Raw genomic sequence first — 14,289 nt, 5'->3', positions numbered from 1 at the left:
TTTTCCATATATGATGGGAAATTACTTTTTCCTGGTGATTCGGCCAGTTAATCAAGTAGTTGGGACATTAACACGAACGCCTTCTGGAATCCTATTTGTGATACCTAGGAGACTTGGAAACAGATTCCCTTTGGAATTATTTTTCATCAAATGTAATCCAAAGAAAAAGTGCTTTAATTCACTCTGTCAACATCCTAATAAATATTTTCTCTAGGATACCATAGCTCACTAATAGTTAACATGTCTCTCATTAAGTTAGGAAAATCTTGGAGGGATTCTAAAAAGTATGAAAAAGAACATTTAATTGAGTGTTTTTTTAGCAATATATTTGAACTGATTACAATATTTTACTGTTACGAATAATTTTTTTAAAAACACTTGACAGAAAATATGGTAAATTGTACCATGAGAATTTTCATTTTCTTTTTGTGCTTTCTAAACATAAAAATCAAAGATAGATATGTAGGAAATTTAAGTAGAGAAGTATAACTTTAAGATTTTATAAAACATTTTTAAAATTATAAATATAGGCTTTTCTTTCAAGTGATAAATATCCAAAATATTTACTTCTTGGACCTCAGAGTTTGAATGTAGATATACAGATGACTGGTTTCTAGACTAAGTTTTATAGTGTTCCTCTGAATTAGACAGTATGGTTTGTATTTCTTGTTTTGTAAACATTTGTGTTCCTGTTTTCTGTGGTGAGAGATGGAGGCAGGATTCTAGTCTCAAGTGTTCTAGTTACAAGTCCTGTACTTTTTTTGCGGTAGGATCGCTTAAGTTTTTGTATTTTTTTTTTCTTTTTTTGAGGCATAAGGACTCACTCTGTTGCCCAGGCTGGAGTGCAGTGGTATGAACATAACTCACTGCAGCCTTGAACTCCGTGGGCTCAAGTGATCCTCCTGTCTCAGTCTCCCAAGTAGCTGAGACTACAGGCGCACACTACCGTGCCTGGCTCTTTTCCAATTTCTGCATGAGACGTTAAACTTTAGTTATTTTTTGGCCTTCCTTTTCTGGAAACCTAATAAAGGTAGTATGTCAACTGCCTTTTTATGGCAAAAGTAACCACTGATTGGTAAATCGTATCAAGACTTGAAAAACTATAAATATCTGAGAAGCAGCTTATGACTGCTTTGTTCCAAGAGACACTGGCTTCTCTGGGGCATAAGGCTTTTCAGCCGTGGTAGCTCTTGCAACCTCCTGATGTGAGTCACCACGCCTGAGCTGTCTGCTAGAGACCCCCAAGAGAATGGCTCCTGCACAGCTGTGAGGACTGCTGGGTGCACACTCCTCTGGAAAACAAGGCATGATACAGCCTTGCTGGCAAGTGGGGTCTCCTGCCTTACACCCTGCACTGTCAATCCAATGCCAGGCAGTCTGTGGGGGCCTTGACAGTCTGCATGTTAGTTAGACCCGAGAAGCCCCTCCACCCCCTTGGCAGGCATTTCAGAACAAAAATAAAGACATAATGCTAAAAGACTTATCATAAAAACGAATAGCCTCTCTGCGCCACTGTTCCCGTCTTTCTCCCTAAATGTCTGCTCTGATATTTACTTCCATGTTTCTAAATAATATATTTATGTTGCTCTTTCCTGATTACCAGTTACTGACATCTGTTGACTTGCCATATGGAAGATGAGAGTTGTTCCTTTTATACTGCTTCTAGTTTCTTGTTCCCATCCTCTCAATGCTGTTACATCCAGAGTCTAAGTTCAGTCAATACCCAGTGTCACAGCACGTGGCAATGTGACAATTGCTCATTGCGTAACCAAGTGGATACTCTGATTATACTTCCTCTTCTACAGATTTTTTTTCTCCTGGAGCAATTTTTTTTTTCATGTTGCTTTGTTTTCTCTGTATATATTTTTGATTTTCCCTTTGCATTCTGTGTCAGGTCTGTCAAGATGCCTTTTATTTTTCAAATATTCAAAAGTATCAGACCTGAGCCCAGGGAGGAGGTGCAAACTTGTAGTTGCAGCTCTCTGGGAGGCCTAGGCTGGAGGATTGTTTGAGCCTAGGAGTCTGAGGTCAGAACTGGGCAACATAGCAAGACCCCATGTCAAAAAAAAAGAGAAAAACTAAAGAGGAATGAAAGAACTTTTAGAACGATATCAGACCAATTATTAGTTTCTTTTTTTCTCATGGAGATGTACTTACTAGACCTCTCCATCCTCCTGCTCTTATCTGACCTGGTTTCTGCTTCCTTAAACTGCCCTTTCTCCCGTGTTCTAGGACTTCCTTTGGGTTCTGACTGATTTCTTATTGTGTTTTCTGGATTTTGCTGGAGCACATCCAAAAAGAGCTTTATATAAGAAAGTGTTCATGCGAAGGAAATAAAGATCTTCTTTGCAAGTCTCAAAATTTCTTTTATCTTTCATGCTTGATCTTTTTGAGCATGTAGTTCTACACTGAATTTTTTTTCAGTGTAGAAGATATGACTTTTAATAGAATTTAATATCACTATTCAGAAGGCATTGTTATCATAGATCATTTGTTAATAATATTCCTAGTTTTAGTCTGCTAGCAATCATCCACATCATTTGTCAATCCTTTGATTAAACTCTGCAGTTTGGAGATAGCTCCTCATGGTTCTCTTGGCATTTTGTACAGATGCCTCATCTAAGAGGAGAAGGTATATATATATATATAAAAAAACCAGAACAGATGTCTTCATTGTGGACAATCTTTTCAAGGATGTTTGTAGAGCAAGATAGGCATGGGATCTCCTCTGACAGCAGCAAGCAGGGATACTCCCTGTCTGTATAAAAGATTCGGGTTCCCTAAGCCTAGGATTCTTCTGTGTGTGCCAGTGTCCCTGGATCCTCTTCACATCACCTTGTGAGAATCTTAGCTGAGGAACCTGTATATAAAAGGATGATACTCTGGCTAACGGTGTGGCTATGAGTCGTGAATAGTTCTTTGTCTGTGACCCAGGAATCTTCTGCCTTCTGCCAGCGTTGATGAAGCTATAGCTTTCAGGTAGGGTGAAAGTCCTAGACCCCTCCTACTTTTTTTACATCTACTTTCTCTCTGAAAATGTCTTCAACCACCACCCCATAGAGTTTTCTTCTTCTTGCCACGTACTTGATTGTATATAGCATTTAGTTTTCTTTTTCTTGGTTTCTTTACTCGTCCTAAAGACATTTTACAATGAAAATATTTTGTATATAGCAAAGCACAGTAAATATCAGGTGTCAGCAAGTTTCTAAATTATAAATAATGTGTTTTTTATTTGATCGAGTAATATGTTTCATATTAAATTATTTTGCAAGGCACAGTGTATGAATAGATGAATACATGTATATACTCTTAAAATGTCGTATATTTGTACATAATTGCCCTAAAAGATTTATCAAGGTATGTTTTCTATATTATCTATTTCTGTCTTCAATAATGTTTATAAAATTACCATTTGTTGGGTAATTACTATGTGTCAGGCACCATATAATGCTTGTGATATGGAGGATTTTCGTACTGATTCTCTCAATAGTCCTAAGAGAAAGAGTTTTTAAAGTGTATGTATATGTGTGTGTGTGTGTGTGTGTGTGTGTGTGTGTGTGTGTTGGGATCTCACTCTGTCGCCCAGGCTGGAGTGCAGTGGCATGGTCATAGCTTACTGCAGCCTTGAACTCCTGGGTTCAGGCTTCTTGCTTCAGGCTTCCCAGTGGTTGGGACTACAGGTGCGCACTATCTCACCTGGTTTTTTGTAGAGACTGAGTCTCGCTACGTTGCCCAGGCTGGTCTTGAACTCCTGGTGGTAAGCCATTCTCTGCCTCAGCCTTCTAAAGTGCTAGGGTTACAGGTGTGAGCCACTAAGCCCAGCCAAGGAAGATGTTTTTATTGTTCACATTTTACAGAAGAAGGGATAGAAACATGGAAAGGTACATAACTTGCATAAGGTTATAAAATTGGCAAATGATAGAATTGCTATTCACGCCCAGGTCTGTTTAACTCTTGAACCCAAGCTCTTAATGTCTGTACTCTGCTGTGAAATGGAAAGTAGGGAAAGGAAAAAGAAAAAAAACAAATGGCTGTATTGTCTTATCTGAAAGTTCTTTGGCACGGTTTAAATTGATACTATATTGTTCTATTTTTTTCTTACTTTAAGAAAAAAATAGAGGCGGGGTCTCACCATGTTGCCCCCACTGGTCTTGAAATCCTAGGTTCAAGTGGTCCTCCCACCTCGGCCTCTGAAAGTGCTGGGATTACAGATGTAAGCCACCTCACCCGGCCAATACTGTATAGTTCTTAAATATTGATTTGACATACATAATAACAGCTTTGTTTACTGTAGTTATAATGGAATTCAGTGTATAGGTCTTGCTAAAAGTAACTACATTCAGTCACAGCTTAAAAAAAAAAGTACCAGACAACAGAATAAAACCATATAGGAGCTGATAATTTACACATCCAAATACTGGGAAAATCTAAATTGAGGTTCCACAGCAACTGCAGCTCAGCCTCAGGGCAGTGAATGTTGCCATCCAAACTGGACACCGTATGTAGCTTCATGAAATAATATTCTCCATGCTCTTAGGTGCCTGATAATGGCCACTGTGGGAACAATGTGTGAATTATCAGTGACTGTTTTATCATTGTAGTTTGGGGCATTTCATTTATGTGGCTGTTTCATAGTGCAACATAGGTGTTTCAAGTGGTGATACATCTTGGTGGCATTTCAGTAGTCCTTAAATTATTAATGAATCCTGAAAAAGAGATCTGTAATGTGTAAGATTATTTTTGTGTCCTACATCTGGTTTATAAACAAATCACATTTGCTCTCCTTCCTGCACCCACTCCCATTGGAAAAGCATAATTTTGGGAGTTCGTGTTTACATTCCAAGTGCAGTTCTCAGGCAGGTTCAAGATGCTGGTTAACCTTTGAAATGTATTATGTGCTGGTGCTTAAAGGAGATAGATGACTAAGAAGTACATATTAGAGCCTCTCAAGACACAGCATCATCAATCAAATAGCCTGGCTTCATGCAGAGCTCCACCATCCACAAAGCACAGAGCACAGCTACGACTCACAGAAAAGTTTGGTGCCTTTAGTTTCTATTTCTCATAGATTCGCAAAGGAAATGTCAGTTGGGCCTTACTGCCTGCTTTGCCTTCTCTTAGTATCTCTTCAATGATTTAATATACTGTTTGACATTGTATCTTGAACCTGTAACTCTTGCTTATCTGTTGTTCCTATTGATGGCATACACGTTTCTACTGTGAGTCTCTCAAATAACATGATTGAAAATATAAAATTGTTCTCATTGTTGGACTTCCTGTCCTAATGTAGGTGGCTTAGTAAGTTCCCAATGTGTGTACCTATGAATTATGTTGAAAAAAGTTCACAATAAAATCACCATTGTCAAATTTATGTAATAGAAAAGATCAACCTAACAAATTATATGTATACACAAATTATACATATAAACCTCTAAGAAATAGATTAAATACATTTTACTTAGTTGCATTTGGGGAACATATTACCACAGAGATTCCTAGGCATGATTTTACTTTAATTAGCAAAACATTTACAGAGCTTCTACTAGGTGCCAAAGACTATGTCTCCATCATTGTGTTTGGAGAATCTGAGGATCTCTTAACTGTTCTAATCTGGCTAGTAAGTCCATTGATCTCAGTCAGGTATCTTTATCATTATTCAAATGGTTTTGAAAAGCCAACTTTTAACTATTAATAATAGTGAACTCTTTAATGAAAAGACAGTGGCTGAGATTATAAATGAAGGTAGATTCTTGGGTGGCTTTTCATTTATTTTTGTGAACTACCACGTTTATTCCACATGCACCTTTCTGAGTACTGATTATCCCATTTGAACACCTATGTAATCATTGGTTTGTAAGCTAAGAATAGTATAACTTCAGTAAACTGACATGTGTAAACACCAGCACGCTTACTGAATTACTGCAACACATTGGAGCAATTTGTACACAATATTGCCTTTGTCAAAGGAAGCATAGGAGGATGGGGGCTGAGTACTTTGTTACTTTTGCTTGTCCTTTTGTTTGGTCCTTCATGCACAGAAGTAAACGAAAGTGGTCCATTATGGCTAAGACCTTAATGCCTTTACAGATACCTCTAAATAATCAGTTGATTGGCTTAGGGTAACTTTATGTGAAATTTTACGGGATGAAGGCTGTAAAATCTGGAGCTATACCACTGCATGTTCCTTTTGACAAGCTGTGTTAGTAGGAATCAAGAACTGAGAAATATGACTTTGAAGCTTTTGGTAATGGTTATGGTTTATAATTGTTTTAACTGTTTTGAGTAGGAAGCTGTTTTCAGACATGCATTTCCAATGTCATGTATATTTGTTTATCAATACATTGTAACAATGGAGTGATATATAATTACTTCCTAAAATATACATGAAAAGAAATGAAAAATGACCAGATAAGAAAATTAGCATAAAGATAAGTTTTTTTCTTTGTTTGTTTGTTTTCTTTCCTTATCCCAGTAGTATATCTTATTCACCTTCTGGGATACACTATCTCATGAGACTCTTGTTTTCAATTTTAGCTTTTTACAACACACACTGATCCTATCATTAAAGGTCATCCTTCTTAGAGGAAACAGTTACCAAGATCATAATGCCTATTAGACTCCCATTTTATCCAGTTTCCTTTCACACTGTAGCAAGAAACCTAACACAGAGTGTACTTTTCTTTGTGTTGGCTGCCTCTAGGATGAGGATGGGACAGAAGAGGATAACAGTCGTGTTGAACCTGTTGGACATGCTGACACGGGTTTGGAGCATATACCCAACTTTTCTCTGGAGTAAGTTACTGATGGTTTCAACTAAATTTGCAATATACATGTAGCATCATTAATTGCAGCAAGTATTCTGACAGCATATGGCATGAGGAATGTTTGTGCTTAGTTAAAAACATGCTGTGAATTGATTTGTTTTTCTAAAGAACATCTTTCATCTCTTGAGTTAATTATGTAATGTAAGCAGTATAGCATGGAAGTTCATGTGTACCTGTCCTGAGTTTCAGGCCCTGGCAAATACTATTAAATTATAATATAAAATAGTATTTGATTGAAGATGTTTATCATGTTAATAACACTGTAAACACCATAACTCTTTTCAGATTGTTTTGTGTGTCAATATTTTGATCATGTGTTTGTTCTTCACTTTGCTAAATTAAAAAAATTTGTGGACATACTTGAAAAACTAGTTAGATCATGTTAGCATTAATTATTATAGTGTGTGTATATGTATGTATTTATTGTTGTTTGAAGAAATAGAATCTCTCAAGATATTTAATGAAAAAGGGAGGTCCTAGGTTAGGGACCTTGAAAATGATTTTAAGTGTAAAAGGACAAAGAAAAATCTCCTATTTGTTCCACAGTGTTCTGATTATTTTAAATATTGACGTGTAAATGGTAGGCATTCTCAGGACTTGTTTCCTTGGTAGCTTAGAGCAGGGAGGGCAGTCATTTTGGATTTTTTTCTTTGACTTTGGGCAAAAGTTGGGGATATAGACATTGACATTCATGGACTTAATTCTGTCTTCTCTTGGTCTTCCAAGAGAGTGAGATTAAGCAGGCACTAGGATCAGATGCTGTTTGAATGTATGGCAACCAACACGCTGAGTATTTACATTTAGTAAAGTACTTGCCATGCCATAGTTCTGTTTAGACTGTGGGATGAAATCAGTTTATTGAAGTTATGCTATTCTTAGCTTACAAACCAATGATTAGATAGGTGTTCAGATGGGATAATCAGTATCCAAAATAGAATTTTATGAAATTTGGTAAAAAAAAAATAAAAGTAATAAAAAATCCATTTAACCATTTGGCAGTATGGCATAATTTTTATGTTGTCTTAATTAGTGCATGTAATTAAATCTGTGCACATATTTTCAATTTTGGTTTGCTTAATATTCCTGTCTTTATGCAGGACATTCATAGTACGTAGGATAACTTCAGGTTTTTATATTGGAAACATAATTGAAAAATTGGCATTTTCCATCACATAAAATTATATTGTGATCTTTGTGAAATTTCATTGGTAATAATTGATTGTTTTCCAGCTGGCTTAAAATAGATATTTAATTGAAGTATTGTTTCCAGATATTGGTTGTTAGGTAAATACTGCTTAGACCTTTGATGTAATATGTATATATGAAAAAATCTACAAAGAAAGCAAAATCTCATTTAAATAGTTTAGAGAATTACATTGTCTATACCAATTTTCATTAAACTCAGGCTTTATTTTATTAATAGTAAAGATTCATAGACTTGACAAATCCATACATTATGTAAGGTTATGTTCCTTATGCAGAATAGTTTTGGAATGGAAGTAACTTCATGTTATGTCATATAATATAAATAGCTTCATAGCTTCCCAGCTACTCAGAATACTGAGGCGAGAAGATTGCTTGAGCCCAAGAGTTCTAGGCCAGCCTGAGCAACATAGCAAGACTCCCTTTCTAAAAAGAAAATTAATTACGAGCAATTTTATGAAAATTATTTGATTTGTAGTAGATGCCTGTTGGCTTTGAGAAAGGAGTTTTGTAAGCTGTACTTGCAGCACTCTTATAGCGGTTTAGGAAATAGTGACTTTGAATTGTCATGAAGTAGTGAGCAGTAAGGACAATGGTGATCTCCCTTGGACTGTCACTTACAGGAGTGAAAACTTTGGTCTCATTGGATTGTTGGAAGGATTAATGATGTGACATATAAAAGAGCACTTTGTAAATTAGAAAGTGTTCTGTAGCTGCACTATCTTTATTCAGTTAATCTTTAGAGTCCTTGGTAGCTGCAACATCTTTATTCAGTTAATCTTTAGAGTCCTCGACATAAGTGTTGGGATGGAAGAGTTTCAGTGTAAGTCTAAAGATTTGACTTGAAAGACATAAACTTGTATTACACAGAAGAATAGGGTCGGTCCAAGAGAAATGTTCTGTGTCATTTTAATGTAGTTATCTCTGATGATTGCTCTCCCTCCATGCCATCAGACTAGTGTTCAGGTATGTAGTGTTTAATGTTGCCTTCATCACCATGCTTATATTCCAGAATATGTATATATATGCCTGTGCACTTGGTGGGATTTTTGTTCTGTTCTCTTTTGTTGTTTATTGTGTGTCTGTGTTGTTGCAGTTTTTTGTTTTGTTTTGTTTTGGTTTTGGTTTGTTTACAGTACACGTTCATGCTCCCTCATTCATCGTTGTCTCACAGTGATATGGTAAAGCTCGTAGAAGTCCCCAACGATGGAGGGCCTCTGGGAATCCATGTAGTGCCTTTCAGTGCTCGAGGCGGCAGGTAACGTATCTTGGAGGTTTTTAATTGAATCATAATGTAGAGTGTTTTATCTTCATTTATGCTCAGATAGAGAGTGGTGTTGACTTAGCATATGCTTAATAGGAAACATTCTCATTGGGAGGCAACTGCTCCTTCATTCCTATATATATGTCATAATCACAGAAAGCACTTAGCCTGATGAAGAGAGGTTTTGGAGGAACGTGAAGAAACTGCATTTGAATTATCCTAATACATTTATTGTTCATCACACTCAAGCAAACATTTTACTTTGCTGTAAATTGATGATGGACTTTCAAGTCAGAACTCCAGATGGATTTGCAACGTTAAGGAGAGCTTAAAAGCAGTTTCTTTGGGAAAGCTTAATGCAATAAAAATTATCTAGATGACTTAAATTTGATTTAAGCTTAAATTTGTGTTTATTTAGTTCTTCAATTTCATGAGTTTTTTTATTGTTAAAAACCTTTAATATGAAATTTTAAAAAATTAGTCAAGCCATAGATTTCTGAACATTCAGAGTCTAAAAATGTTGTACTGTTTGTTAATCTCAACTTCATTACTTTACAGAACATGCATCCTTAAAAACTTCAAATGTTATATCCGTTTCCTTGATTCTGTTCCTTTTTGTGTGTGAAAGGACTGTTGTGATATTTTTGGTTTTAATGTATTCAAATAGTATGAATTGATTTTCCAACAAAGGCTTGGCAGACCTCTGTCATAGACAAGTGAGGTGCACTGCATCCTTTTCCATGAGTCTGAACTTGTGCATGTTTAACTTGTTTAATTTCATTGCATCTTCTCTTACTTGCTCTCTAATGATTACCTGGGAAAATATATTTATGAACTATTTTGGCTTTTTAATTTTTAACTTATTTCTTTTATTGTTATCACCTTATTTTTTTTTCTTTTTATTTTAACTTTCTTTACATGGTGAGAAAAAGTGGGGAAGTTGGAGGGTAGACTTATAGCAGTGACTGAGACCGTAGAACATAGTTTAAACTGTTGTCAAGTAATTACAGGCATCTAGGGTGTTGTAAAAGATAGATGTGTGGGATTAAACTAAGCATTTTATTTTTTAAAATGAGTATTGAACAATGGTAGTACTTTCTTGTTACGTGTAAGTAACTGTGGTGAGTTCAGATTTCATCTCTCATGGTTCATGCAATGTTCTAAAGCTGAAACTTGACTTAGAACTCTGCTGGAATATGAATGAGGCTTGAATGATAGTGTTACATAACAAGGTATAAAATTCACCTGGAATTTTCGAGTGGTGTTATCTTCACAGAGTTGTGGCTGCTTTTACTTTTTAATTCTCTTTAAAAGTCTTTTTTTTTTTTAACTTTAGAGAAGCATTAAAATTTCTTGAAATAACTTATAGTTAAACAATATTATTTTCGACATGGCCTTGCCTTTATTTCGTGTAAGAAATTGAGTTCTAAATTACCTCAAAAGTTAAATTTTGTTTTCATTTCTTTCCTGAGTGGGAAAAGAAAGATAAGGTAAAATGCATGGATTATAGCTTCCCAATATGCATATGCCTTAAAATGCCCGTGAAACATAACTCATCACAAATGAGATTTAATTGTGTCTGTACCAGCTTTGAGCCAGCATTTCAATTACATGTTACTATATTTTCTGTCGTTTATTGCGTATTTTCTACCTCACTGTGAAAGGATATTAGGGTAAAGTGAACAGATGAAAAGCCTAAAGCAAATGGAGAGTAAGATGGAAAAATAAACTTACTATCTAGATTAAGTCAAAGGAAGGCATTTCACAAAATCCACCAGAGTTTCTGGTTACCATGGCATTTAGTTTTGATACACCAAACAGATTCAAGAAAACAAATATGTCTTTGCAGAACTAGAAGTTCTTTTATAGCTGAGTCATTTTTAAGCCCTGTTAGTTTGGCACTTAATGAAGAAAGTCGTGCACAGAGATTTTCACAGAGACAAAGAGATTTAAGAAAAACATATTCTTTATAACCTCTTTTTAGGCATCACCAATTTTCATATGGAAGCATAACAGAAATAGTTTGTGATTCTCCAATACCTGTGTTACATGGTTAAGCTTCCTTGTGGAATTGATAGTCATGGTTCCTCACAGTTGGGTTAACAATGGGAGAGAAAAAGTAGGTGGTCTGTTCAGATTGACAGATACAAATCTCCAAGAACCCAGAGATCCCCACCTTCCTCATTCTCAGAAATGCTCAGAAATGGATTCCTGTTACTTCATAAGAAACCTTTCCAAGCATTTCTCTTGTGACAATCCCTGTGTTAGGTGCCAGGAAACAAAGATGAACGGAATATGTTCTTCCTCCAGAGATTTGCAGTCTAGATGGAGTGATAGCCAAGAAATCACACAATTATAATTATGTGATAAATGTTGATATAGTTATATAATAGGTGCTCTGTGAGCTGATAGGGGAAGAATGGTCTGAATTAGGTAACTGAAAATGGCTTGTTGTGGAAGATGATTTTAAATGTGGTGATAGCTTGTAAAGGTAGCTGTGTCAACTTCAGGGTGGCTTGTGCAAGAGTAAATTAAGCAATGTAGTGTAGCAGGAAGGAAGAAATTAAGTGAAATTAAGAAATTGCACATATATCTAGTAGGAATACAATAATATATATTCATGATAGATAAGTAGAAATTTCCAAGATAACTTCCCTTATATAAAATTCCAGTCATTCTTGGGCCTTCTCAATTTTGGAGAATAACTAATTGAATAACAGTTACTGAATACTTACTTTTATAAAAGTGACAAATACATGTCAGTATTGCTTTCTCATTTAGATTTTCAAAGTCAAAGCGTCTAACGAATAATGCAGAATACCAATTGTATATTTTGAAGAGAAGGAACACAACCCAGACCACCTCAAATATCAAATGTCATTAAGGAAAATAGTAATGTAAGCTTGTGAAGTTAATGCTAGATTTTTACAGCCATTTAGATCTTATTGTGGCCTGATGTGTGATGAAGTTTTTGTTGTTGTTGTTGGTTTTTTGTGTTTGTTTTTTGTTTTTTTTTGAGATGGAGTCTCACTCTGTCACACAGGCTGGAGATCCTGGCTCACTGCAACCTCCGCTTCCCAGGTTCAAGCAATTCTCCTGCATCAGCCTTCCTAGAAGCTGGGACTACAGGCATGTGCTACCATGCCTGTCTAGTTTTTGAATTTTTAGCAGAGACAGGGTTTCACCACGTTGGCCAGGTTGATCTGGAACGCTTGATCTCAAGTGATCCGCCCGCCTCAGCCTCCCAAAGTGCTGGGATTACAGGCGTGAGCCACCACGGCTGGCTTAAGTTTTTTAAAATAAGAGTCTTGCACTGCTTACTTTCAAAGCTATTTTCTAGACTAGGTTGAATGTTTTTCAATCAGGGGCATTAATGACAATTAGCTCATCCTCCAACCCTTGCCTTAGTTGACTACCTGCTGATATTTAGAAATAGAGACAAATAGGTAGAGAGACAATATTATCTTCCCCATGATGATGTTTTTCTTGAGTTATTTCCTTGTATATGTTATTCAAAAATAAAGTCAACTGATCCTCATCTATAACTATTCATTCACAGTTTCATTACTTCAGTGATTCCTTTTTTAAAATTATTTTCTTAGTAGAAAAACATTTACCTAAAATGTTTCATTACTTTGGAATCAATTTTTATTTCATCCATATCATTTCATTTCCTCCTGATTTAAATGAGAACCATCGGCTGGACGCAGTGGCTCACGCCTGTAATCCTAGCACTTTGGGAGGTCTAGGCGGGCGGAGCACTTCAGGTCAAGAGTTCAAGACCAGCCTGGCCAACATGGTGAAACCCCATCTCTACGAAAAATACAAAAATTAGCCGGGCATTGTGGCAGGTACCTGTAATCCCAGCTACATGGGAGGCTGAGGCACAAGAATTGCTTGAACCCAGGAGACAGAGGTTGCAGTGAGCCGAGATCACGCCACTGCACTCCAGCCTAGGTGACAGAGTGAGACTCTGTCTGAAAAACAAATAGGAAACATAATCTCTTTATTTAAACCACAAATGCCACTGTTTTCAGAAAGGTTATGCCAAATAATTGTGATTACCTTTGGCAGAAGAACCTTGCTTTTTTTTTTTTTTTTTTTTCTTTTTTAATATTTCTAGAACCTGGTTGTAGGTATTGGTCTACAGGACCATAGGTACTGCTTAGTGAAGCATAATCAGCACAGGAGCAAATGAACCCATGACTATCCATATTAGGTATGGTGTTACTATATTAACAAAGAAACGGTAATGATACATCCTGGCCTGGATGGTGTTAAGAAGTATTTCTGACACTTTCTCATGAAATAGATATATGATTGTGATATAATGTTAAGTATATAAAAAGCAACATATAAAATTGTGTGCTAAAATAAGGACTGGACCCATGAAATGATAAGATTTTGTGTTTGATGCTGGACATGATGGCTCATGTGTGTAATCCCAGTACTTTTGGAGGCTGAAGTGGAAGGATCACTTGAAGCCAGGAGTTCAAGTCCAGTCTTGGCAACATGGCAAAACCTTGTCTCTGCAAAAAATACAAAAATTGCCGAGTGTGCTGGCACATACCTATGGTCCCAGTCACTTGGGAGGCTGAGGTGGGAGGATCACTTGAATCTGGGAGTTTGGGGCTACAGTGAGCCATGATCATGCCACTGTACTCCAGCTTGGCATGGCAGAGTGAGAGCCTGTCTTAAACAAAAACAAAATAAGGCCGGGCATGGTGGCTCATGCCTGTAATCCCAGACCTTTGGGAGGCCAAGGTGGGCAGATCACCTGAGGTCAGGAGTACCAGACCAGTCTGGCCAACATGGTGAAACCCTATGTATACTAAAAATACAAACATTAGCCAGGTGTGGTGATGGGTACCTGTAGTCCCACCTACTCTGGAGGCTGAGGCATAGGCCGGGCACGGTGGCTCACACCTTAGTCCCAGCACTTTGGGAGGCTGAGGCAGGCAGATCATGAAGTCAAGAGATCGAGTCCATCCTGGCCAA

The 14,289-nt window shown here is 36.7% G+C and overlaps 1 protein-coding gene across 34 annotated transcripts in view; it reads left to right on the top strand.

Annotated features, from left to right (window-relative positions):
- The window catches only part of PARD3 (par-3 family cell polarity regulator), a 713,016-nt gene that overhangs the window by 411,562 nt on the left and 287,165 nt on the right, over positions 1-14,289 (top strand). For all 34 annotated transcript variants that reach the window (XM_024253533.3, XM_063727279.1, XM_024253534.3 and 31 more), the window contains 2 exons: positions 6,701-6,792; positions 9,202-9,285. In XM_024253533.3, the coding sequence (XP_024109301.2) occupies positions 6,701-6,792; positions 9,202-9,285 (176 nt within the window). The remainder of the gene's footprint in view (positions 1-6,700; positions 6,793-9,201; positions 9,286-14,289) is intronic.

Source organism: Pongo abelii, chromosome 8 (assembly GCF_028885655.2).
Source record: "Pongo abelii isolate AG06213 chromosome 8, NHGRI_mPonAbe1-v2.0_pri, whole genome shotgun sequence".
NCBI classification, from domain to species: domain Eukaryota; kingdom Metazoa; phylum Chordata; class Mammalia; order Primates; family Hominidae; genus Pongo; species Pongo abelii.
The sequence above is the reverse complement of the archived record's forward strand: the minus strand, read 5'-3'. Positions and strand labels throughout refer to the sequence as shown.